This window comes from Heterodontus francisci, chromosome 46 (genome assembly GCF_036365525.1).
Source record: "Heterodontus francisci isolate sHetFra1 chromosome 46, sHetFra1.hap1, whole genome shotgun sequence".
Classification (NCBI taxonomy): domain Eukaryota; kingdom Metazoa; phylum Chordata; class Chondrichthyes; order Heterodontiformes; family Heterodontidae; genus Heterodontus; species Heterodontus francisci.
Window position 1 is genome coordinate 20562888 of NC_090416.1, and position 26339 is coordinate 20589226.

The 26339-nt window shown below is 55.5% G+C and overlaps 1 protein-coding gene across 1 annotated transcript in view; it reads left to right on the forward strand.

Annotated features, from left to right (window-relative positions):
• The window catches only part of vps45 (vacuolar protein sorting 45 homolog), a 101589-nt gene that overhangs the window by 41413 nt on the left and 33837 nt on the right, over positions 1-26339 (forward strand). Inside the window, exons 11-13 of the mRNA XM_068022894.1 lie at positions 9681-9839; positions 16083-16190; positions 16845-16966. Of these exons, the coding sequence (XP_067878995.1) occupies positions 9681-9839; positions 16083-16190; positions 16845-16966 (389 nt within the window). The remainder of the gene's footprint in view (positions 1-9680; positions 9840-16082; positions 16191-16844; positions 16967-26339) is intronic.

Sequence of the window (26339 nt, forward strand, 5' to 3'; positions counted from 1 at the left end):
AGGAGGGGGCGTTGGGGGGGGATAGAAGGGGGCGTTGGGGGGGGATAGGAGGGGGCATTGGGGGGGTAGGAGGGGGGCGGTGAGGGGGTAGGAGAGGGAGCGGTGGGGGGTTGGAGGGGGCAACGGGATAGGAGGGGGCGTTGGAGGGGGGATAGGAGGGGGCATTGTTGGGGTAGGAGGGGGTTGGTGAGGGGGGGTAGGAGAGGGAGCGGTGGGGGGTTGGAGGGGGGCAACAGGGGATAGGAGAGGGCGTTGGGAGGGATAGGAGGGGGCATGGGGGGTAGGAGGGGGGCACTGGGGGGGGGGTAGGAGAGGAGTAGGAGGGGGCGGTGAGGGGGGTGGTTGGGGGGGGTAGGAGGGGGATGGTGGGGGGGTAGGGGGGCGGTGAGGGGGGTAGGAGGGGGATGGGGGGTAGGAGGGGGGTAGTAGGGGGGCGGTGAAGGGGTAAGAGGGAGGCGATGAAGGGGTTAGAAGGGGGGCGGTGGGGGGGTAGGAGGAGGGGGATGGGGGGTAGGAGGGGGGCGGTGAGGGGGTTAGGAGGGGGGGAGGTGAGGGGGTTAGGAGGGGGGCGGTGGGGGGGTAGGAGGAGGGGGATGGGGGGTAGGAGGGGGGCGGTGAGGGGGTTAGGAGGGGGCTAGGAGGGGGGCGGTGAGGGGGATGGTGGGGGGAGGGGAGGTGTGAGTTCAGGCCCGAGCAGCAGCTGGGGTAGAGTCTGGGTGGGTAACTGGAGGCCTGGTTGAAGGTGGGCTGTGAGGATGGGGAGGGAGATTATAGCGGGAGATTCGAGTGAGTGAGTGGAAGACTGATGGTGAAAGTGATGGAGTTGGGGGAGACAGACACAGGGCTGGAGATGAAGGAACTTGTCTTGATCCAGCTAGCAGGAGGCCTGCCTGTTGATGGACATAGCAAAGCCGTTGTGTTCTCTGAACACCTCGGTTTTTGCCAAGGGAATATTTTGGAACCCTCGTTGTCCCCCCCCTCTCCCACCCCCACCTCCTCCCCCTCCCCCCCCCCCCACCCCGTAGCCATGGTATGGTCAATGCCCACTGTGCTGTGTGGCTTTCAGTAGCAGTGCTGATGTAACAGGTCTCTGTTAGAGAGGGAGTCCTTCACATAGTGAGATGTGAAATAGTTTCAGCTGTTGAAGGGCAGTGACAGGGAATGTGTTTATCAGTTCCCTGTGAGACCTTGCAGAATTGACACTGATAGGCACAGGCGCACTCTCCTCCTTCACACTGTCTAATCTTTAGGCTGATTGTCTTTCATTGTTACAGTTTGCCCAGCCTCCCACACATTCTGTAATCTATCACTCCTGACTGTATAGGGTATCTGACACTGCGAGCAGCTAACAGCAACACAGACTGGCACATCTACTCTTTGGTGATAGCCAAAGCTGTTCCTCAGTGTGACGGGAAGTTTTCAGAACTATCTGCTGGTCTGCTACTCACTTAGCTTATCTCAGCAGAGACGAGCATTCAACTTGCCCTCCCCATCACTCAGCACATTCGGCCCTGATTGTGGGGTCAGCCCCACTCTAACAACAAGAACAAATTATATTTATATAGCGCCTTTAACATAATAGAATGTTCCCAAGGTGTTTTACAGGAGCATTATAAAACAAAATATGACAGTGAGTCACAAAAGGTGATATTACGTCAGGTGACCAAATGCTTGCTCAGAGAGGTAGGTTTTAAGGAGTGTGTTAAAGGAGGAAAGTGAGGTGGCGAGAGGGAGAGATGCAGGGAGGGTTTTTCAGACTTTGGGGCCAGGCCAACACACCAATGGAGTACGGAGGGAGCTCTGCACTGTCGGAGGGTCAGTACCGAGGGAGCGCCGCACTGTCGGAGGGTCAGTACCGTCGGAGGGTCAGTACGGAGGGAGCGCCGCACTGTCGGAGGGTCAGTACGGAGGGAGCGCCGCACTGTCGGAGGGTCAGTACGGAGGGAACGCCGCACTGTCGGAGGGTCAGTACGGAGGGAGCGCCGCACTGTCGGAGGGTCAGTACGGAGGGAGCGCCGCACTGTCGGAGGGTCAGTACGGAGGGAGCGCCGCACTGTCGGAGGGTCAGTACCGAGGGAGTGCCGCACTGTCGGAGGGTCAGTACTGAGGGAGGGCTGCACTGTCAGAGGGTCAGTACTGAGGGAGGGCTGCACTGTCAGAGGGTCAGTACTGAGGGAGTGCTGCAGTGTCGGAGGGTCAGTACTGAGGGAACGCCGCACTGTCGGAGGGTCAGTACTGAGGGAGCACCGCACTGTCGGAGGGTCAGTACTGAGGAAGTGCCACAGTGTCAGAGGGTCATTACTGAGAGAGCACCGCACTGTCGGAGGGTCAGTACTGAGGGAGTGCTGCAGTGTCGGAGGGTCAGTACTGAGGGAGCACCGCACTGTCAGAGGGTCAGTACTGAGGGAGTGCTGCACTGTCGGAGGGTCAGTACTGAGGGAGCACCGCACTATCGGAGGGTCAGTACTGAGGGAGTGCCGCACTGTCGGAGGGTCAGTACTGAGGGAGTGCCGCACTGTCGGAGGGTCAGTACTGAGGGAGTGCCGCACTGTCGGAGGGTCAGTACTGAGGGAGCACCGCACTGTCGGAGGGTCAGTACTGAGGGAGCACCGCACTGTCGGAGGGTCAGTACTGAGGGAGCACCGCACTGTCGGAGGGTCAGTACTGAGGGAGCGCCGCACTGTCGGAGGGTCAGTACTGAGGGAGTGCCGCACTGTCGGAGGGTCAGTACTGAGGGAGCGCCGCACTGTCGGAGGGTCAGTACTGAGGGAGCGCCGCACTGTCGGAGGGTCAGTATTGAGGGAGCGCCGCACTGTCGGAGGGTCAGTACTGAGGGAGCACCGCACTGTCGGAGGGTCAGTACTGAGGGAGCACCGCACTGTCGGAGGGTCAGTACTGAGGGCGTGCTGCACTGTCGGAGGGTCAGTACTGAGGGAGTGCCGCACTGTCGGAGGGTCAGTACTGAGGGATCGCCGCACTGTCGGAGGGTCAGTACTGAGGGAGCACCGCACTGTCGGAGGGTCAGTACTGAGGGCGTGCTGCACTGTCGGAGGGTCAGTACTGAGGGAGTGCCGCACTGTCGGAGGGTCAGTACTGAGGGAGCGCCGCACTGTCGGAGGGTCAGTACTGAGGGAGCGCCGCACTGTCGGAGGGTCAGTACTGAGGGAGCGCCGCACTGTCGGAGGGTCAGTACTGAGGGAGTGTCGCACTGTCGGAGGGTCAGTACTGAGGGAGTGCCGCACTGTCGGAGGATCAGTACTGAGGGAGCACCGCACTGTCGGAGGGTCAGTACTGAGGGAGTGCCGCACTGTCGGAGGATCAGTACTGAGGGAGCACCGCACTGTCGGAGGGTCAGTACTGAGGGAGTGCTGCACTGTCAGAGGTGCTGTATTTCAGATGAGGCATTAAATCGAGGTCCCATGGCATATCTGGTCATTCTCTCATTGCTATTACTGGGGTTCTGCTAGACAGAAATTAACTATTGCTTTTTCTACATTACAACAGTGACTGGAATTCAGAAATGCCTCATTGGCTGTAAAGTTCTTTGGACCATCCTGACTTCTGCAAAGCTCTCTATAGAAATCAACTCTAGTTCTTCCAGTGGGACTAGTCAACTCGATCCCTGCTCCTGATCACTCGTGCTTCTTGCTGGAGAGTGCTTGACCATCGTGGGGAGGACAGGATCCGTTTTTCTGTGCTGTCCTCATGGTCAAATATCCTGCCTGCCTCTCCCTCCCTGGTCTTCCATGAGGAAGATTTCTGCTTGCTGCAAGTGGCTGTAAATGTTTCTGGTACTGCTGTTTGATGCCCCCTTTTCCAGAGTTACATACTACCAAAGCACAGATCTTCCCTGGGCGAAGAGGGAGTTAGTCTATGTGCTCCCTGTCTTCCACCAGCAACCCGCCCTCCCCACACTCCCATTACCACCTCATACACACACAAGCTGCAGTCTGCTTCACCCAGTCAGTCATTGCACTGTATTGCCTCTGCTTCCCCTGCTTGCTCTTGACATCAGTAATCTGTGTTCTCTCTTGAAAGCTTGTGTGGGTAGAGCAAGGTTAGAAACCAATGGCTAAGATCCTGACTCTCGTGTAGCTGCTGTGCCTTGGGCTGATTGCATGTGAGCACTTGCTCTCGCTTTTGTTCTCACTCTCGTTGCTATTCTCTGATAGTCCTCATCAGCTGATGTTACTCTACATCATATATGGAGCTGCTGCTTCACTGGGCTGGGCTGCCCCATACTGTTTATCTGCTGTCACTTTTTGGCTGCAAGCCAATGGAAGTGACCTTAAGCTCGTCTCTGCAACATGTTTGCGGCCAGTTTTCATTAACAATGGGAAACGTTGTTAACATCCTGTCCGTCACTGCCCACAAGAGCCTTATCATTTCTGCATAGAGTTCAGCAGCCTCTCCAAATACATCCTTTCATTTCTACTGCACACTGAGCAGACCTGTCACTGTGTGACTAGAACAAGATAGGAACATCCAGTACTGTTTAACCAACCTTTTCTCCCCCTCTCTGAGTATGCAATCTGCACCAGGTTTGACACATACAGAGGGAGCTTTCCTCTGTATCTAACCCCTTTTTGTTTAATCCTGTGCTGTACCTGTCCTGGGAGTGTTTGATGGGACAGTGTAGAGGGAGCTTTACTGTGTATCTAACCCCGTACTGTACATGTCCTGGGAGTGTTTGATGGGACAGTGTAGAGGGAGCTTTACTGTGTATCTAACCCCGTACTGTACCTGTCCTGGGAGTGTTTGATGGGGGACAGTGTAGAGGGAGCTTTACTCTGTATCTAACCCCGTACTGTACCTGTCCTGGGGAGTGTTTGATGGGGACAGTGTAGAGGGAGCTTTACTCTGTATCTAACCCCCGTGTTGTACCTGTCCTGGGAGTGTTTGATGGGACAGTGTAGAGGGAGCTTTACTCTGTATCTAACCCCCGTGTTGTACCTGTCCTGGGAGTGTTTGATGGGGACAGTGTAGAGGGAACTTTACTCTGTATCTAACCCCCGTGCTGTACCTGTCCTGGGAGTGTTTGATGGGACAGTGTAGAGGGAGCTTTACTCTGTATCTAACCCCGTGCTGTACCTGTCCTGGGAGTGTTTGATGGGGACAGTGTGGAGGGAGCTTTACTCTGTATCTAACCCCCGTGCTGTACCTGTCCTGGGAGCGTTTGATGGGACAGTGTAGAGGGAGCTTTACTCTGTATCTAACCCCGTACTGTACCTGTCCTGGGAGTGTTTGATGGGACAGTGTAGAGGGAGCTTTACTCTGTATCTAACCCCGTACTGTACCTGTCCTGGGAGTGTTTGATGGGGACAGTGTAGAGGGAGCTTTACTCTGTATCTAACCCCATGCTCATTCCCTCATTGAGCCCTGTTATTGTGATGTGTGGTAATGTGTCACATGCCCGTAGTCCTGTGTTGCAGTACTTGCCGTGGATGCTGTGTGATGTCTGCCTGTTTGCAGTCCGCTATTTCGTAAAACTTATTCTCTGGTCTGGAGAAAAACAAAAATTCTTAACAGGAAGTTCATTCAATTCCTGTCTCAGCTGCTGCACAAACTCTACCACAGTTTGTATCCAAGTGTCTGTCACGTTACAGATTACATATTGCAGGGAGTGTGTAAATGGAGTTGTGTCGAAGTGTTTTCCATTTGAAACCCACCCTCTCTTTCTCCCCTGGGATCAGGCAGCTGCTTTCAGCAATACTCTTGCTTCCGGCTCAGAGAATGAGGGGGTGAGCTGGCCATTAATGCAGGCCAACACACCCTACAGCACCGAGGGAGTGCTACACAGCCTGTGGTGCCATCTTTCATAGAGTCAGCACGCACCACATAAACTGGCCTGTGTTCCAGAGGCTCATTACTCTCTAGGAAAAGAACCAAACCAAATGTTTGAAGTGTTTGTGCACTGAGTGTTTGTGAGCATGTTGATGTTGCACACTGTATCGAGTTTACAGTATAGAAACAACATAGTCCATGACTATGTTTATGTTGCACATGAGCCTTCTGCTACCCCTCTTCATTTTACCCTATCAGCAAATCCTGTTGCAAGTTATAGGATGTGTTCTGCTGTGGTACTGAACAAGTGGTCTATCCACTGCTCCGACCTGCTGAGTGCATGTCAGCATCTTGCGAGCTTCCCTCCCCGATTTCCGCACTGTGCACTGCTTGTGGGCTGTGATAGATGTTGTGGAAAAGGCTAATCCCTTCTCCTCCTTTCCCTTCTGTTTTGGCACATTTGCATTTTTAACAAACAGCAGTTAAATAGAGGAGAGCTGATGTGCCATCTGATTTTCCATTCATTGGACCAAGTTTTTTTTATTGATATCTTTATCATGTAACCATCTCCCTGTTGATTTCACTTGCTTTTACCACACTGCTGTCGACGAACCTGTCTGCCTCCTCCCAGATCTCCCAGTTACCAACACTAAGTGATCTGCTGACCAGTCCCTCACTTCTAACAGTTCTCCGTGCCTTAGGCACACTCTGCTTACAAACCTCTTTGTGTTCCAGTCAGTGAAAAGGGTTTTCCTTCACTCCCAAGGCACCATTTTACCTCAGCTTGGCACATGGCAATGTGCTGAGCAAATCATTCCTGATTTATTCTGGTTTAAGTGGCAGTTGAGCTGTTTGAGAAATGAGGAGGTTTTACACTTGTGCTGTGATTGATTTTTTTTGTCTTGTAATTCTTCGAATTGACTTTGGGTTGGGTTGAAATTGCAACAGTGAGATCTCAGACTTTCCCTCCTCATTTGGGTTCTTTAATTTCAATAACATTAAGGCCAATTAACCCTTTACTCTTCAAGATTAACGTCTAGCCCCTAAAGAGTTAATCGTCAGCCTCGTGTCGTAGTCACTTGGCTCTTTTTCTGCTCTTGAATTATTACCATTTTTGCCCTAAACCCCTCTGACCACAACTGTTCAACCATCTTCTGCTTTTTAATTCTCTAATTATGGTGGTGACAAGGGCTTTTGTATTTTTATGGGAATTTGAGAGTCTGAGGGAATAAGCAGGACACAGTATGCTCTGTTTAAGTGTATCCCACACAGTCACAGTGTCCCGGTCCATGACCTATGACTAACTGTAACTGTGTGCACAGACTGTCGCTAACACACCCACAGCTGGATGGCCACTCCTGCTGCTTGACATTTTTCTCCTCTCTGATCTTCTGTCTCACAAAAGGTCGCATGGTGCTCTCTTGCTCCCCTCCAGCTCAGGAGGGCAACGTCTCGCTCATATTGTCCCTCACCCAGCCTGAGGGAGGAACGTTGACCCACTTTCTGAACAGCAGAGTGACAGAAGCCAAGGGGGAATAGGTTGCCATGTCATTTGCTCTCCCCCAACCCCACCTCTGGGATCTCTTAGTCAGAGTGAACAGCCCACCACACGGGCAGCCTGTTGCAAGTTAGGGGGAAATTCATGGAAGAGGCAAGTTTTGAATACTTACTGAAGCCTGATTTGATCACAGGGATGGGGCTGGGGGGGTGGGATGTAGAAGCTGTCACCTCCATTGAAAAAGGTGAGTGACAAGTGACAGCCTCAGCATAGATGTACTGTAGGCTTGGGAGGAGCAGTGAGTTTGGAGGGGTCCCTGGTGTAGGTGTTTGGGGAGGGGTCCCTGGTGTGGGTGTTTGGGGAGGGGTCCCTGGTGATTGGGGAGGGGTCCCTGCTGTCGGTGTTTGGGGAGGGTCCCCTGGTGCGGGTGTTTGGGGAGGGTCCCCTGGTGCGGGTGTTTGGGGAGTTGTCCCTGGTGCGGGTGTTTGGGGAGGGGTCCCTGGTGTCTGTGTTTGGGGAGGGATCCCTGTTGTGGGTGTTTGGGGAGGGGTCCCTGGTGTCTGTGTTTGGGGAGGGATCCCTGGTGTGGGTGTTTGGGGAGGGGTCCCAGGAGTGGGTATTTGGGGAGGGATCCCTGGTGTGGGTGTTTGGGGAGGGGTCCCTGGAGTGGGTATTTGGGGAGGGGTCCCTGGTGTGGGTGTTTGGGGAGTTGTCCCTGGTGTGGGTGATTGGGGAGGGATCCCTGGTGTTGGTGATTGGGGAGGGGTCCCTGGTGTGGGTGTTTGGGGAGGGGTCCCTGGTGTGGGTGTTTGGGGAGTTGTCCCTGGTGTGGGTGTTTGGGGAGGGATCCCTGGTGTGGGTGTTTGGGGAGGGGTCCCTGCTGTGGGTGTTTGGGGAGGGGTCCCTGGGATGGGTGTTTGGGGAGGGGTCCCTGGTGTGGGGTCCCTGGTGTGGGGTCCCTGGTGTGGGTGTTTGGGGAGTTGTCCCTGGTGTGGGTGTTTGGGGAGGGCTTCCTGGTGTGGGTGTTTGGGGAGGGGTCCCTGGTGTGGATGTTTGGGGAGGGGTCCCTGGTGTGGGTGTTTGGGGAGGGGTCCCTGGTGTGGGTGTTTGGGGAGTTGTCCCTGGTGTGGGTGTTTGGGGAGGGCTCCCTGGTGTGGGTGTTTGGGGAGGGGTCCCTGGTGTGGATGTTTGGGGAGGGGTCCCTGGTGTGGGTGTTTGGGGAGGGCTCCCTGGTGTGGGTGTTTGGGGAGGGGTCCCTGGTGTGGATGTTTGGGGAGGGGTCCCTGGGATGGGTGTTTGGGGAGGGGTCCCTGGTGTGGGGTCCCTGGTGTGGGTGTTTGGGGAGTTGTCCCTGGTGTGGGTGTTTGGGGAGGGCTCCCTGGTGTGGGTGTTTGGGGAGGGGTCCCTGGTGTGGGTGTTTGGGGAGTTGTCCCTGGTGTGGGTGTTTGGGGAGGGGTCCCTGGTGTGGATGTTTGGGGAGGGGTCCCTGGTGTGGGTGTTTGGGGAGGGGTCCCTGGTGTGGGTGTTTGGGGAGGGGTACCTGGTGTGGGTGTTTGGGGAGGGGTCCCTGGTGTGGGTGTTTGGGGAGTTGTCCCTGGTGTGGGTGTTTGGGGAGGGGTCCCTGGTGTGGGTGTTTGGGGAGGGGTCCCTGGTGTGGGTGTTTGGGGAGGGGTCCCTGGTGTGGGGTCCCTGGTGTGGATGTTTGGGGAGGGGTCCCTGGTGTGGGTGTTTGGGGAGGGGTCCCTGGTGTGGATGTTTGGGGAGGGGTCCCTGGTGTGGGTGTTTGGGGAGGGGTCCCTGGTGTGGGGTCCCTGGTGTGGGTGTTTGGGGAGGGATCCCTGGTGTGGGTGTTTGGGGAGGGGTCCCTGGTGTGGGTGTTTGGGGAGGGGTCCCTGGTGTGGGTGTTTGGGGAGGGGTCCCTGGTGTGGATGTTTGGGGAGGGGTCCCTGGTGTCTGTGTTTGGGGAGGGATCCCTGTTGTGGGTGTTTGGGGAGGGGTCCCTGGTGTCTGTGTTTGGGGAGGGGTCCCTGGTGTGGGTGTTTGGGGAGGGGTCCCTGGTGTGGGTGTTTGGGGAGGGGTCCCTGGTGTGGATGTTTGGGGAGGGGTCCCTGGTGTGGGTGTTTGGGGAGGGGTCCCTGGTGTGGGTGTTTGGGGAGGGGTCCATGGTGTGGATGTTTGGGGAGGGGTCCCTGGTGTGGGTGTTTGGGGAGGGGTCCCTGGTGTGGATGTTTGGGGAGGGGTCCCTGGTGTGGGTGTTTGGGGAGGGGTCCCTGGTGTGGGTGTTTGGGGAGGGGTCCCTGGTGTGGATGTTTGGGGAGGGGTCCCTGGTGTGGGTGTTTGGGGAGGGGTGCTGACATTGGTGCTGTGTTAACATTGCCTCTGAACATATCACTTCCAGAACGTAAGAAAGATGCTGCAGGAACCCAGAGTAACGGACTTGGACGCAGTGAGGCTGGTAATGCTCTACGCCCTGCACTACGAACGCCATAGCAACAGTAACCTAGCCTCTCTGATGGAGGCTCTGTCCCGAAAAGGGATATCGGACAAGTATAAACGGGTGAGTGTTGACTTATTGCACTGTGTAAGTGGGAATCCTACAGCCTCGCTGTGTTAATGATCAATCTGATAGTACATGGATAAATTATCATCCCCAACACTTTCACATAGGACTGGAAACTACTGACAACTTCTTCCAGTTGATCAGCCGCAAGACACTGTAACAGCCTGTGATTTTCAGCAGTTGAGCTCCAGCCAAGTCGCATGATGGTTCATTTTAGTCAGGCGACAACTGACCTTGGAAACACTGGGTGAGAGAGAGGGGGAAATCAGCCAGAGTTCCTGCTCCTGATCACAGCTGCATATCCAATAGTCTGGACTCACCCATCTATAGTGGACACTTGGTGCAAGGAACAGAGGGGGCACGAGGGAAGAGTCCCACAATATAGCACTGGGGTACAGTACTGGTGGGGACAGGTCTGTCACTGTATAATACTGGGGTACAGTACTGGTGGGGACAGGTCTGTCACTGTATAATACTGGGGTACAGTACTGGTGGGGACAGGTCTGCCACTGTATAACACTGGGGTACAGTACTGGTGGGGACAGGTCTGTCAGTGTATAACACTGGGGTACAGTACTGGTGGGGACAGGTCTGTCACTGTATAATACTGGGGTACAGTACTGGTGAGGACAGGTCTGTCACTGTATAATTCCGTGGTACAGTACTGGTGGGGACAGGTCTGTCACTGTATAACACTGGGGTACAGTACTGGTGGGGACAGGTCTGTCACTGTATAACACTGGGGTACAGTACTGGTGGGTACAGGTCTGTCAGTGTATAACACTGGGGTACAGTACTGGTGGGGACAGGTCTGTCACTGTATAACACTGGGGTACAGTACTGGTGGGGACAGGTCTGTCACTGTATATCACTTGGGTACAGTACTGGTGGGTACAGGTCTGTCAGTGTATAACACTGGGGTACAGTACTGGTGGGTACAGGTCTGTCACTGTATAACACTGGGGTACAGTACTGGTGGGTACAGGTCTGTCAGTGTATAACACTGGGGTACAGTACTGGTGGGTACAGGTCTGTCACTGTATAACACTGGGGTACAGTACTGGTGGGGACAGGTCTGTCACTGTATAACACTGGGGTACAGTACTGGTGGGGACAGGTCTGTCACTGTATAACACTGGGGTACAGTACTGGTGGGTACAGGTCTGTCAGTGTATAACACTGGGGTACAGTACTGGTGGGGACAGGTCTGTCACTGTATAACACTGGGGTACAGTACTGGTGGGGACAGGTCTGTCACTGTATAACACTGGGGTACAGTACTGGTGGGGACAGGTCTGTCACTGTATAACACTGGGGTACAGTACTGGTGGGTAAAGGTCTGTCAGTGTATAACACTGGGGTACAGTACTGGTGGGGACAGGTCTGTCACTGTATAACACTGGGGTACAGTACTGGTGGGGACAGGTCTGTCACTGTATATCACTTGGGTACAGTACTGGTGGGTACAGGTCTGTCAGTGTATAACACTGGGGTACAGTACTGGTGGGGACAGGTCTGTCACTGTATAATACTGGGGTACAGTACTGGTGGGGACAGGTCTGTCACTGTATATCACTTGGGTACAGTACTGGTGGGTACAGGTCTGTCACTGTATAACACTGGGGTACAGTACTGGTGGGGACAGGTCTGTCACTGTATAATACTGGGGTACAGTACTGGTGGGTACAGGTCTGTCAGTGTATAACACTGGGGTACAGTACTGGTGGGGACAGGTCTGTCACTGTATAACACTGGGGTACAGTACTGGTGGGGACAGGTCTGTCACTGTATATCACTTGGGTACAGTACTGGTGGGTACAGGTCTGTCAGTGTATAACACTGGGGTACAGTACTGGTGGGGACAGGTCTGTCACTGTATAACACTGGGGTACAGTACTGGTGGGGACAGGTCTGTCACTGTATAATACTGGGGTACAGTACTGGTGGGGACAGGTCTGTCACTGTATAACACTGGGGTACAGTACTGGTGGGGACAGGTCTGTCAGTGTATAACACTGTGGCACAGTACTGGTGGGGACAGGTCTGTCACTGTATAATACTGGGGTACAGTACTGGTGGGGACAGGTCTGTCACTGTATAACACTGGGGTACAGTACTGGTGGGGACAGGTCTGTCAGTGTATAACACTGTGGCACAGTACTGGTGGGGACAGGTCTGTCACTGTATAACACTGGGGTACAGTACTGGTGGGGACAGGTCTGTCACTGTATAACACTGGGGTACAGTACTGGTGGGGACAGGTCTGTCACTGAATATCACTTGGGTACAGTACTGGTGGGTACAGGTCTGTCAGTGTATAACACTGGGGTACAGTACTGGTGGGGACAGGTCTGTCACTGTATAACACTGGGGTACAGTACTGGTGGGAACAGGTCTGTCAGTGTATATCACTTGGGTACAGTACTGGTGGGGACAGGTCTGTCACTGTATAATACTGGGGTACAGTACTGGTGGGGACAGGTCTGTCACTGTATAACACTGGGGTACAGTACTGGTGGGGACAGGTCTGTCAGTGTATAACACTGTGGCACAGTACTGGTGGGGACAGGTCTGTCACTGTATAACACTGGGGTACAGTACTGGTGGGGACAGGTCTGTCACTGTATAACACTGGGGTACAGTACTGGTGGGGACAGGTCTGTCACTGTATATCACTTGGGTACAGTACTGGTGGGTACAGGTCTGTCAGTGTATAACACTGGGGTACAGTACTGGTGGGGACAGGTCTGTCACTGTATAACACTGGGGTACAGTACTGGTGGGGACAGGTCTGTCAGTGTATATCACTTGGGTACAGTACTGGTGGGGACAGGTCTGTCACTGTATAATACTGGGGTACAGTACTGGTGGGGACAGGTCTGTCACTGTATAACACTGGGGTACAGTACTGGTGGGGACAGGTCTGTCACTGTATATCACTTGGGTACAGTACTGGTGGGGACAGGTCTGTCACTGCATAACACTGGGGTACAGTACTGGTGGGGACAGGTCTGTCACTGTATAACACTGGGGTACAGTACTGGTGGGAACAGGTCTGTCACTGTATATCACTTGGGTACAGTACTGGTGGAGACAGGTCTGTCACTGTATAACACTGGGGTACAGTACTGGTGGGGACAGATCTGTCACTGTATAACACTGGGGTACAGTACTGGTGGGGACAGGTCTGTCACTGTATATCACTTGGGTGCAGTACTGGTGGGGACAGGTCTGTCACTGTATAATACTGGGGTACAGTACTGGTGGGGACAGGTCTGTCACTGTATAACACTGGGGTACAGTACTGGTCGGGACAGGTCTGTCACTGTATAATACTGGGGTACAGTACTGGTGGGGACAGGTCTGTCACTGTATAACACTGGGGTACAGTACTGGTGAGGACAGGTCTGTCACTGTATAATACTGGGGTACAGTACTGGTGGGGACAGGTCTGCCACTGTATAACACTGGGGTACAGTACTGGTGAGGACAGGTCTGTCACTGTATTATACTGGGGTACAGTACTGGTGGGGACAGGTCTGCCACTGTATAACACTGGGGTACAGTACTGGTGGGGACAGGTCTGTCACTGTATATCACTTGGGTACAGTACTGGTGGGTACAGGTCTGTCACTGTATAACACTGGGGTACAGTACTGGTGGGGACAGGTCTGTCACTGTATAATACTGGGGTACAGTACTGGTGGGTACAGGTCTGTCAGTGTATAACACTGGGGTACAGTACTGGTGGGGACAGGTCTGTCACTGTATAACACTGGGGTACAGTACTGGTGGGGACAGGTCTGTCACTGTATAACACTGGGGTACAGTACTGGTGGGGACAGGTCTGTCACTGTATAATACTGGGGTACAGTACTGGTGGGGACAGGTCTGTCACTGTATAACACTGGGGTACAGTACTGGTGGGGACAGGTCTGTCAGTGTATAACACTGTGGCACAGTACTGGTGGGGACAGGTCTGTCACTGTATAATACTGGGGTACAGTACTGGTGGGGACAGGTCTGTCACTGTATAACACTGGGGTACAGTACTGGTGGGGACAGGTCTGTCAGTGTATAACACTGTGGCACAGTACTGGTGGGGACAGGTCTGTCACTGTATAACACTGGGGTACAGTACTGGTGGGGACAGGTCTGTCACTGTATAACACTGGGGTACAGTACTGGTGGGGACAGGTCTGTCACTGAATATCACTTGGGTACAGTACTGGTGGGTACAGGTCTGTCAGTGTATAACACTGGGGTACAGTACTGGTGGGGACAGGTCTGTCACTGTATAACACTGGGGTACAGTACTGGTGGGAACAGGTCTGTCAGTGTATATCACTTGGGTACAGTACTGGTGGGGACAGGTCTGTCACTGTATAATACTGGGGTACAGTACTGGTGGGGACAGGTCTGTCACTGTATAACACTGGGGTACAGTACTGGTGGGGACAGGTCTGTCAGTGTATAACACTGTGGCACAGTACTGGTGGGGACAGGTCTGTCACTGTATAACACTGGGGTACAGTACTGGTGGGGACAGGTCTGTCACTGTATAACACTGGGGTACAGTACTGGTGGGGACAGGTCTGTCACTGTATATCACTTGGGTACAGTACTGGTGGGGACAGGTCTGTCACTGCATAACACTGGGGTACAGTACTGGTGGGGACAGGTCTGTCACTGTATAACACTGGGGTACAGTACTGGTGGGAACAGGTCTGTCACTGTATATCACTTGGGTACAGTACTGGTGGAGACAGGTCTGTCACTGTATAACACTGGGGTACAGTACTGGTGGGGACAGATCTGTCACTGTATAACACTGGGGTACAGTACTGGTGGGGACAGGTCTGTCACTGTATATCACTTGGGTGCAGTACTGGTGGGGACAGGTCTGTCACTGTATAATACTGGGGTACAGTACTGGTGGGGGCAGGTCTGTCACTGTATAACACTGGGGTACAGTACTGGTCGGGACAGGTCTGTCACTGTATAATACTGGGGTACAGTACTGGTGGGGACAGGTCTGTCACTGTATAACACTGGGGTACAGTACTGGTGAGGACAGGTCTGTCACTGTATAATACTGGGGTACAGTACTGGTGGGGACAGGTCTGCCACTGTATAACACTGGGGTACAGTACTGGTGAGGACAGGTCTGTCACTGTATTATACTGGGGTACAGTACTGGTGGGGACAGGTCTGTCACTGTATAACACTGGGGTACTGTACTGGTGGGGACAGGTCTGTCACTGTGTAACACTGTGGCACAGTACTGGTGGGGACAGGTCTGTCACTGTGTAACGCTGGGGTACAGTACTGGTGGGGACAGGTCTGTCACTGTATAACACTGGGGTACTGTACTGGTGGGGACAGGTCTGTCACTGTGTAACACTGTGGCACAGTACTGGTGGGGACAGGTCTGTCACTGTATAACACTGTGGCACAGTACTGGTGGGGACAGGTCTGTCACTGTATATCACTTGGGTACAGTACTGGTGGGGACAGGTCTGTCACTGTATAATACTGGGGTACAGTACTGGTGGGGACAGGTCTGTCACTGCATAACACTTGGGTACAGTACTGGTGGGGACAGGTCTGTCACTGTATAACACTGTAGTACAGTACTGGTGGGGACAGGTCTGTCACTGTATAACACTGGGGTACAGTACTGGTGGGGACAGGTCTGTCAGTGTATAACACTGGGGTACAGTACTGGTGGAGACAGGTCTGTCAGTGTATAACACTGTGGTACAGTACTGGTGGGGACAGGTCTTTCAGTGTATAACACTGTGGTACAGTACTGGTGGAGACAGGTCTGTCAGTGTATAACACTGGGGGACAGTACTGGTGGAGACAGGTCTGTCAGTGTATAACACTGTGGTACAGTACTGGTGGGGACAGGTCTTTCAGTGTATAACACTGTGGTACAGTACTGGTGGGGACAGGTCTGTCACTGTATAACACTGTGGTACAGTACTGGTGGGGACAGGTCTGTCACTGTGTAACACTGGGGTACAGTACTGGTGGGGACAGGTCTGTCACTGTATAACACTGTGGTACAGTACTGGTGGGGACAGGTCTGTCACTGTATAACACTGTGGTACAGTACTGGTGGGGACAGGTCTGTCACTGTATAACACTGTGGTACAGTACTGGTGGGGACAGGTCTGTCAATGTGTATTCCTTTGGGTGGATCTTGTACATCTCTCTCTGTTAATTTGATCCCAGTTGGTGTCGGTTCTTGTGGAATACGGTGGGAAGAGAGTCCGAGGAGGTGACCTTGTGACCCCAAAGGATGCTGTCGCCATCACCAAGCAGTTCTTTAAAGGATTGAAGGTAGAGTCTGGATCTGCTGACTGATTTTTTGCACCACTTCCCTTGCCATCTCCGCTCCCCTCCTCGCAGTACGAGTCAGGGGAGCACCTTGCTCTTCTTCCCTCTCTCAGTGGGAGAGGGTCCTCACTCTCTCTGCACAGAGGACCCTCAGTGGGAAAGTTGCCAGGTTTAAGGATAATCTCAGCAGGTCTGGCAGCATCTGTGGAAAGAGAAGCAGAGTTAACGTTTCGGGTCAGTGACCCTTCTTCTTCCGAAGAAGGGTCACTGACCCGAAACGTTAACTCTGCTTCTCTTTCCACAGATGCTGCCAGACCTGCTGAGTGAATGCAGCATTTCTTGTTTTTGTTTCAGATTTCCAGCATCCGCAGTATTTTGCTTTTATATTAAGGATAATTTCATTCAGTCTGTGTCTACCACTCCTCGCCCGCTCCACTCTTGCTCTGAATTCACCCTCGGGTGTTAGACTGAAAGGATTGACCTGAACTCTCTTCATATGAAGATTCTTTTGCTATTTGTGAAACTGATGATAAAAGTTGTGGCTAGGTTGCTTTGGGGTGCTCTGATGTGCCGGGTTGGGAGAGGTCAAGGGGAGGTTGTGGTGGGGGGTGGTTCAGGAGAAGGATGCTGTGTAACACATGGTTATTTTCTGTGCAGGGGATTGAGAATGTGTACACACAACACCAGCCACTGCTTCAGGATACCCTGGACCAGCTGACTAAAGGGAAGCTGAAGGACAGTCAGTACCCATACCTCGGACCAAGCACACTGCGAGACCGGTAAGGGAGAAGTCAGTCTCAAACCAAGAGTGTAGGAGATGGGAATCTACAGCATTAAAGTAAAAGCAAAATACTGCAAATGCTGGAAATCTGAAATACAAACAAGAAATGCTGGAAATACTCAGCAGGTCTGGCAGGATCCTTCAGCAGAACAGAATAAGCACCTTCAGGAGAGGAGGGGACCTGTACCCCAGTGAGAGTCAGTACCTTCAGGAGAGGAGGGGACTCGTACCCCAGTGAGAGTCAGTACCTTCAGGAGAGGAGAGGACCCGTACCCCAGTGAGAGTCAGTACCTTCAGGAGAGGAGGGGACCCATACCCCAGTGAGAGTCAGTACCTTCAGGAGAGGAGGGGACCCGTACCCCAGTGAGAGTCAGTACCTTCAGGAGAGGAGGGGACTCGTACCCCAGTGAGAGTCAGTACCTTCAGGAGAGGAGGGGACCCGTACCCCAGTGAGAGTCAGTACCTTCAGGAGAGGAGGGGACCCGTACCCCAGTGAGAGTCAGTACCTTCAGGAGAGGAGGGGACTCGTACCCCAGTGAGAGTCAGTACCTTCAGGAGAGGAGGGGACCCGTACCCCAGTGAGAGTCAGCACCTTCAGGAGAGGAGGGGACCCGTACCCCAGTGAGAGTCAGTACCTTCAGGAGAGGAGGGGACCCGTACCCCAGTGAGAGTCAGTACCTTCAGGAGAGGAGGGGACCCGTACCCCAGTGAGAGTCAGCACCTTCAGGAGAGGAGGGGACCCGTACCCCAGTGAGAGTCAGTACCTTCAGGAGAGGAAGGGACCCTGTACCCCAGTGAGAGTCAGTACCTTCAGGAGAGGAAGGGACCCTGTACCCCAGTGAGAGTCAGTACCTTCAGGAGAGGAGGGGACCCGTACCCCAGTGAGAGTCAGTACCTTCAGGAGAGGAGGGGACCCGTACCCCAGTGAGAGTCAGTACCTTCAGGAGAGGAGGGGACTCGTACCCCAGTGAGAGTCAGTACCTTCAGGAGAGGAGGGGACCCTGTACCCCAGTGAGAGTCAGCACCTTCAGGAGAGGAGGGGACCCTGTACCCCAGTGAGAGTCAGCACTGTCAGGAGAGGAGGGGACCCTGTACCCCAGTCACAGTCAGTACCTTCAGGAGAGGAGGGGACCCGTACCCCAGTGAGAGTCAGTACCTTCAGGAGAGGAGGGAACCTGTACCCCAATGAGAGTCAGTACCTTCAGGAGAGGAGGGGACCCGTACCCCAGTGAGAGTCAGTACCTTCAGGAGAGGAGGGGACTCGTACCCCAGTGAGAGTCAGTACCTTCAGGAGAGGAGGTGACCCGTACCCCAGTGAGAGTCAGCACTGTCAGGAGAGGAGGGGACCCTGTACCCCAGTCACAGTCAGTACCTTCAGGAGAGGAGGGGACCCGTACCCCAGTCACAGTCAGTACCTTCAGGAGAGGAGGGGACCCGTACCCCAGTGAGAGTCAGTATCTTCAGGAGAGGAGGGGACTCGTACCCCGGTGAGAGTCTGTACCTTCAGGAGAGGAGGGGACCCGTACCCCAGTGAGAGTCAGTACCTTCAGGAGAAGAGGGGACCCGTACCCCAGTGAGAGTCAGTATCTTCAGGAGAGGAGGGGACTCGTACCCCGGTGAGAGTCTGTACCTTCAGGAGAGGAGGGGACCCGTACCCCAGTGAGAGTCAGTACCTTCAGGAGAAGAGGGGACCCGTACCCCAGTAAGAGTCAGTAGCTTCAGGAGAGGAAGGGACCCGTACCCCAGTGAGAGTCAGCACCTTCAGGAGAGGAGGGGACCCGTACCCCAGTGAGAGTCAGTATCTTCAGGAGAGGAGGGGACTCGTACCCCAGTGAGAGTCAGTACCTTCAGGAGATGAGGGGACCGTACCCCAGTGAGAGTCAGTACCTTCAGGAGAGGAGGGGACCCGTACCCCAGTGAGAGTCAGGACCTTCAGGAGAAGAGGGGACCCGTACCCCAGTGAGAGTCAGCACCTTCAGGAGAGGAGGGGACCCGTACCCCAGTCAGAGTCAGTACCTTCAGGAGAGGAGGTGACCCGTACCCCAGTGAGAGTCAGCACTGTCAGGAGAGGAGGGGACCCTGTACCCCAGTCACAGTCAGTACCTTCAGGAGAGGAGGGGACCCGTACCCCAGTGAGAGTCAGCACCTTCAGGAGAGGAGGGGACCCGTACCCCAGTGAGAGTCAGTACCTTCAGGAGAGGAGGGGACCCGTACCCCAGTGAGAGTCAGTACCTTCAGGAGAGGAGGGGACTCGTACCCCAGTGAGAGTCAGTACCTTCAGGAGAGGAGGGGACCCGTACCCCAGTGAGAGTCAGTACCTTCAGGAGAGGAGGGGACTCGTACCCCAGTGAGAGTCAGTACCTTCAGGAGAGGAGGGGACTTGTACCCCAGTGAGAGTCAGTACCTTCAGGAGAGGAAGGGACCCGTACCCCAGTGAGAGTCAGTACCTTCAGGAGAGGAGGGGACTCTGTACCCCAGTGAGAGTCAGTACCTTCAGGAGAGGAAGGGACCCTGTACCCCAGTGAGAGTCAGTACCTTCAGGAGAGGAAGGGACCCTGTACCCCAGTGAGAGTCAGTACCTTCAGGAGAGGAGGGGACCCGTACCCCAGTGAGAGTCAGTACCTTCAGGAGAGGAGGGGACCCGTACCCCAGTGAGAGTCAGTACCTTCAGGAGAGGAGGGGACTCGTACCCCAGTGAGAGTCAGTACCTTCAGGAGAGGAGGGGACCCTGTACCCCAGTGAGAGTCAGCACCTTCAGGAGAGGAGGGGACCCTGTACCCCAGTGAGAGTCAGCACTGTCAGGAGAGGAGGGGACCCTGTACCCCAGTCACAGTCAGTACCTTCAGGAGAGGAGGGGACCCGTACCCCAGTGAGAGTCAGTACCTTCAGGAGAGGAGGGGACCCGTACCCCAGTGAGAGTCAGCACCTTCAGGAGAGGAGGGGACCCGTACCCCAGTGAGAGTCAGTACCTTCAGGAGAGGAAGGGACCCTGTACCCCAGTGAGAGTCAGTACCTTCAGGAGAGGAAGGGACCCTGTACCCCAGTGAGAGTCAGTACCTTCAGGAGAGGAGGGGACCCGTACCCCAGTGAGAGTCAGTACCTTCAGGAGAGGAGGGGACCCGTACCCCAGTGAGAGTCAGTACCTTCAGGAGAGGAGGGGACTCGTACCCCAGTGAGAGTCAGTACCTTCAGGAGAGGAGGGGACCCTGTACCCCAGTGAGAGTCAGCACCTTCAGGAGAGGAGGGGACCCTGTACCCCAGTGAGAGTCAGCACTGTCAGGAGAGGAGGGGACCCTGTACCCCAGTCACAGTCAGTACCTTCAGGAGAGGAGGGGACCCGTACCCCAGTGAGAGTCAGTACCTTCAGGAGAGGAGGGGACCTGTACCCCAATGAGAGTCAGTACCTTCAGGAGAGGAGGGGACCCGTACCCCAGTGAGAGTCAGTACCTTCAGGAGAGGAGGGGACTCGTACCCCAGTGAGAGTCAGTACCTTCAGGAGAGGAGGTGACCCGTACCCCAGTGAGAGTCAGCACTGTCAGGAGAGGAGGGGACCCTGTACCCCAGTCACAGTCAGTACCTTCAGGAGAGGAGGGGACCCGTACCCCAGTCACAGTCAGTACCTTCAGGAGAGGAGGGGACCCGTACCCCAGTGAGAGTCAGTATCTTCAGGAGAGGAGGGGACTCGTACCCCGGTGAGAGTCTGTACCTTCAGGAGAGGAGGGGACCCGTACCCCAGTGAGAGTCAGTACCTTCAGGAGAAGAGGGGACCCGTACCCCAGTGAGAGTCAGTATCTTCAGGAGAGGAGGGGACTCGTACCCCGGTGAGAGTCTGTACCTTCAGGAGAGGAGGGGACCCGTACCCCAGTGAGAGTCAGTACCTTCAGGAGAAGAGGGGACCCGTACCCCAGTAAGAGTCAGTAGCTTCAGGAGAGGAAGGGACCCGTACCCCAGTGAGAGTCAGCACCTTCAGGAGAGGAGGGGACCCGTACCCCAGTGAGAGTCAGTATCTTCAGGAGAGGAGGGGACTCGTACCCCAGTGAGAGTCAGTACCTTCAGGAGATGAGGGGACCGTACCCCAGTGAGAGTCAGTACCTTCAGGAGAGGAGGGGACCCGTACCCCAGTGAGAGTCAGGACCTTCAGGAGAAGAGGGGACCCGTACCCCAGTGAGAGTCAGCACCTTCAGGAGAGGAGGGGACCCGTACCCCAGTCAGAGTCAGTACCTTCAGGAGAGGAGGTGACCCGTACCCCAGTGAGAGTCAGCACTGTCAGGAGAGGAGGGGACCCTGTACCCCAGTCACAGTCAGTACCTTCAGGAGAGGAGGGGACCCGTACCCCAGTGAGAGTCAGCACCTTCAGGAGAGGAGGGGACCCGTACCCCAGTGAGAGTCAGTATCTTCAGGAGAGGAGGGGACTCGTACCCCAGTGAGAGTCAGTACCTTCAGGAGATGAGGGGACCGTACCCCAGTGAGAGTCAGTACCTTCAGGAGAGGAGGGGACCCGTACCCCAGTGAGAGTCAGTACCTTCAGGAGATGAGGGGACCGTACCCCAGTGAGAGTCAGTACCTTCAGGAGAGGAGGGGACCCGTACCCCAGTGAGAGTCAGTACCTTCAGGAGAGGAAGGGACCCTGTACCCCAGTGAGAGTCAGTACCTTCAGGAGAGGAGGGGACCCGTACCCCAGTGAGAGTCAGTACCTTCAGGAGAGGAAGGGACCCTGTACCCCAGTGAGAGTCAGTACCTTCAGGAGAGGAGGGGACCCGTACCCCAGTGAGAGTCAGTACCTTCAGGAGAGGAGGGGACTCGTACCCCAGTGAGAGTCAGTACCTTCAGGAGAGGAGGGGACCCGTACCCCAGTGAGAGTCAGTACCTTCAGGAGAGGAGGGGACTCGTACCCCAGTGAGAGTCAGTACCTTCAGGAGAGGAGGGGACTTGTACCCCAGTGAGAGTCAGTACCTTCAGGAGAGGAAGGGACCTGTACCCCAGTGAGAGTCAGTACCTTCAGGAGAGGAGGGGACTCGTACCCCAGTGAGAGTCAGTACCTTCAGGAGAGGAGGGGACTTGTACCCCAGTGAGAGTCAGTACCTTCAGGAGAGGAGGGGACCCGTACCCCAGTGAGAGTCAGTACCTTCAGGAGAGGAGGGGACTCGTACCCCAGTGAGAGTCAGTACCTTCAGGAGAGGAGGGGACCCTGTACCCCAGTGAGAGTCAGCACCTTCAGGAGAGGAGGGGACCCTGTACCCCAGTGAGAGTCAGCACTGTCAGGAGAGGAGGGGACCCTGTACCCCAGTCACAGTCAGTACCTTCAGGAGAGGAGGGGACCCGTACCCCAGTGAGAGTCAGTACCTTCAGGAGAGGAGGGGACCTGTACCCCAATGAGAGTCAGTACCTTCAGGAGAGGAGGGGACCCGTACCCCAGTGAGAGTCAGTACCTTCAGGAGAGGAGGTGACCCGTACCCCAGTGAGAGTCAGCACTGTCAGGAGAGGAGGGGACCCTGTACCCCAGTCACAGTCAGTACCTTCAGGAGAGGAGGGGACCTGTACCCCAGTGAGAGTCAGTACCTTCAGGAGAGGAGGGGACCTGTACCCCAGTGAGAGTCAGCACCTTCAGGAGAGGAGGGGACCCGTACCCCAGTGAGAGTCAGTACCTTCAGGAGAGGAGGGGACCCGTACCCCAGTGAGAGTCAGTACCTTCAGGAGAGGAGGGGACACGTACCCCAGTGAGAGTCAGTACCTTCAGGAGAGGAGGGGACCCGTACCCCAGTGAGAGTCAGTTCCTTCAGGAGAAGAGGGGACCCGTACCCCAGTGAGAGTCAGTACCTTCAGGAGAGGAGGGGACCCGTACCCCAGTCAGAGTCAGTACCTTCAGGAGAGGAGGTGACCCGTACCCCAGTGAGAGTCAGCACTGTCAGGAGAGGAGGGGACCCTGTACCCCAGTCACAGTCAGTACCTTCAGGAGAGGAGGGGACCTGTACCCCAGTGAGAGTCAGTACCTTCAGGAGAGGAGGGGACCCGTACCCCAGTGAGAGTCAGTACCTTCAGGAGAAGAGGGGACCCGTACCCCAGTGAGAGTCAGTACCTTCAGGAGAGGAGGGGACCCGTACCCCAGTGAGAGTCAGTACCTTCAGGAGAGGAGGGGACCCGTACCCCAGTGAGAGTCAGTACCTTCAGGAGAGGAGGGGACCCGTACCCCAGTGAGAGTCAGCACCTTCAGGAGAGAAGGGGACTCGTACCCCAGTGAGAGTCAGTACCTTCAGGAAAGGAGGGGACCCGTACCCCAGTGAGCGTCAGCACCTTCAGGAGAGGAGGGGACCCGTACCCCAGTGAGAGTCAGCACCTTCAGGAGAGGAGGGGACCCGTACCCCAGTGAGAGTCAGTACCTTCAGGAGAGGAGGGGACCCGTACCCCAGTGAGAGTCAGTATCTTCAGGAGAGGAGGGGACTCGTACCCCGGTGAGAGTCTGTACCTTCAGGAGAGGAGGGGACCCGTACCCCAGTGAGAGTCAGTACCTTCAGGAGAAGAGGGGACCCGTACCCCAGTAAGAGTCAGTAGCTTCAGGAGTGGAAGGGACCCGTACCCCAGTGAGAGTCAGCACCTTCAGGAGAGGAGGGGACCCGTACCCCAGTGAGAGTCAGTATCTTCAGGAGAGGAGGGGACTCGTACCCCACTGAGAGTCAGTACCTTCAGGAGATGAGGGGACCGTACCCCAGTGAGAGTCAGTACCTTCAGGAGAGGAGGGGACCCGTACCCCAGTGAGAGTCAGTACCTTCAGGAGAAGAGGGGACCCGTACCCCAGTGAGAGTCAGCACCTTCAGGAGAGGAGGGGCCCCGTACCCCAGTCAGAGTCAGTACCTTCAGGAGAGGAGGTGACCCGTACCCCAGTGAGAGTCAGTACCTTCAGGAGAGGAGGGGACCCTGTACCCCAGTCACAGTCAGTACCTTCAGGAGAAGAGGGGACCCGTACCCCAGTGAGAGTCAGCACCTTCAGGAGAGGAGGGGCCCCGTACCCCAGTCAGAGTCAGTACCTTCAGGAGAGGAGGGGACCCGTACCCCAGTGAGAGTCAGTACCTTCAGGAGAAGAGGGGACCCGTACCCCAGTGAGAGTCAGTACCTTCAGGAGAGGAGGGGACTCGTACCCCAGTGAGAGTCAGTACCTTCAGGAGATGAGGGGACCGTACCCCAGTGAGAGTCAGTACCTTCAGGAGAGGAGGGGACCCGTACCCCAGTGAGAGTCAGTACCTTCAGGAGAGGAAGGGACCCTGTACCCCAGTGAGAGTCAGTACCTTCAGGAGAGGAGGGGACCCGTACCCCAGTGAGAGTCAGTACCTTCAGGAGAGGAAGGGACCCTGTACCCCAGTGAGAGTCAGTACCTTCAGGAGAGGAGGGGACCCGTACCCCAGTGAGAGTCAGTACCTTCAGGAGAGGAGGGGACTCGTACCCCAGTGAGAGTCAGTACCTTCAGGAGAGGAGGGGACCGTACCCCAGTGAGAGTCAGCACCTTCAGGAGAGGAAGGGACCCGTACCCCAGTGAGAGTCAGTACCTTCAGGAGAGGAGGGGACCCGTACCCCAGTGAGAGTCAGTACCTTCAGGAGAGGAGGGGACCCGTACCCCAGTGAGAGTCAGTACCTTCAGGAGAGGAGGGGACTCGTACCCCAGTGAGAGTCAGTACCTTCAGGAGAGGAAGGGACCCTGTACCCCAGTGAGAGTCAGTACCTTCAGGAGAGGAGGGGACCCGTACCCCAGTGAGAGTCAGTACCTTCAGGAGAGGAGGGGACTCGTACCCCAGTGAGACTCAGTACCTTCAGGAGAGGAGGGGACCCTGTACCCCAGTGAGAGTCAGCACCTTCAGGAGAGGAGGGGACCCTGTACCCCAGTGAGAGTCAGCACTGTCAGGAGAGGAGGGGACCCTGTACCCCAGTCACAGTCAGTACCTTCAGGAGAGGAGGGGACCCGTACCCCAATGAGAGTCAGTACCTTCAGGAGAGGAGGGGACCCGTACCCCAGTGAGAGTCAGTACCTTCAGGAGAGGAGGGGACTCGTACCCCAGTGAGAGTCAGTACCTTCAGGAGAGGAGGTGACCCGTACCCCAGTGAGAGTCAGCACTGTCAGGAGAGGAGGGGACCCTGTACCCCAGTCACAGTCAGTACCTTCAGGAGAGGAGGGGACCTGTACCCCAGTGAGAGTCAGTACCTTCAGGAGAGGAGGGGACCCGTACCCCAGTGAGAGTCAGTTCCTTCAGGAGAAGAGGGGACCCGTACCCCAGTGAGAGTCAGTACCTTCAGGAGAGGAGGGGACCCGTACCCCAGTGAGAGTCAGCACCTTCAGGAGAGGAGGGGACCCGTACCCCAGTGAGAGTCAGTACCTTCAGGAGAGGAGGGGACCCGTACCCCAGTCAGAGTCAGTACCTTCAGGAGAGGAGGTGACCCGTACCCCAGTGAGAGTCAGCACTGTCAGGAGAGGAGGGGACCCTGTACCCCAGTCACAGTCAGTACCTTCAGGAGAGGAGGGGACCTGTACCCCAGTGAGAGTCAGTACCTTCAGGAGAGGAGGGGACCCGTACCCCAGTGAGAGTCAGTACCTTCAGGAGAAGAGGGGACCCGTACCCCAGTGAGAGTCAGTACCTTCAGGAGAGGAGGGGACCCGTACCCCAGTGAGAGTCAGTACCTTCAGGAGAGGAGGGGACCCGTACCCCAGTGAGAGTCAGCACCTTCAGGAGAGGAGGGGACCCGTACCCCAGTGAGAGTCAGCACCTTCAGGAGAGAAGGGGACCCGTACCCCAGTGAGAGTCAGTACCTTCAGGAGAGGAGGGGACCCGTACCCCAGTGAGAGTCAGTACCTTCAGGAAAGGAGGGGACCCGTACCCCAGTGAGCGTCAGCACCTTCAGGAGAGGAGGGGACCCGTACCCCAGTGAGAGTCAGCACCTTCAGGAGAGGAGGGGACCCGTACCCCAGTGAGAGTCAGTATCTTCAGGAGAGGAGGGGACTCGTACCCCACTGAGAGTCAGTACCTTCAGGAGATGAGGGGACCGTACCCCAGTGAGAGTCAGTACCTTCAGGAGAGGAGGGGACCCGTACCCCAGTGAGAGTCAGCACCTTCAGGAGAGGAGGGGACCCATACCCCAGTGAGAGTCAGTACCTTCAGGAGAGGAGGGGACCCGTACCCCAGTGAGAGTCAGTATCTTCAGGAGAGGAGGGGACTCGTACCCCGGTGAGAGTCAGTACCTTCAGGAGAGGAGGGGACCCGTACCCCAGTGAGAGTCTGTACCTTCAGGAGAGGAGGGGACCCGTACCCCAGTGAGAGTCAGTACCTTCAGGAGAGGAGGGGACCCGTACCCCAGTGAGAGTCTGTACCTTCAGGAGAGGAGGGGACCCG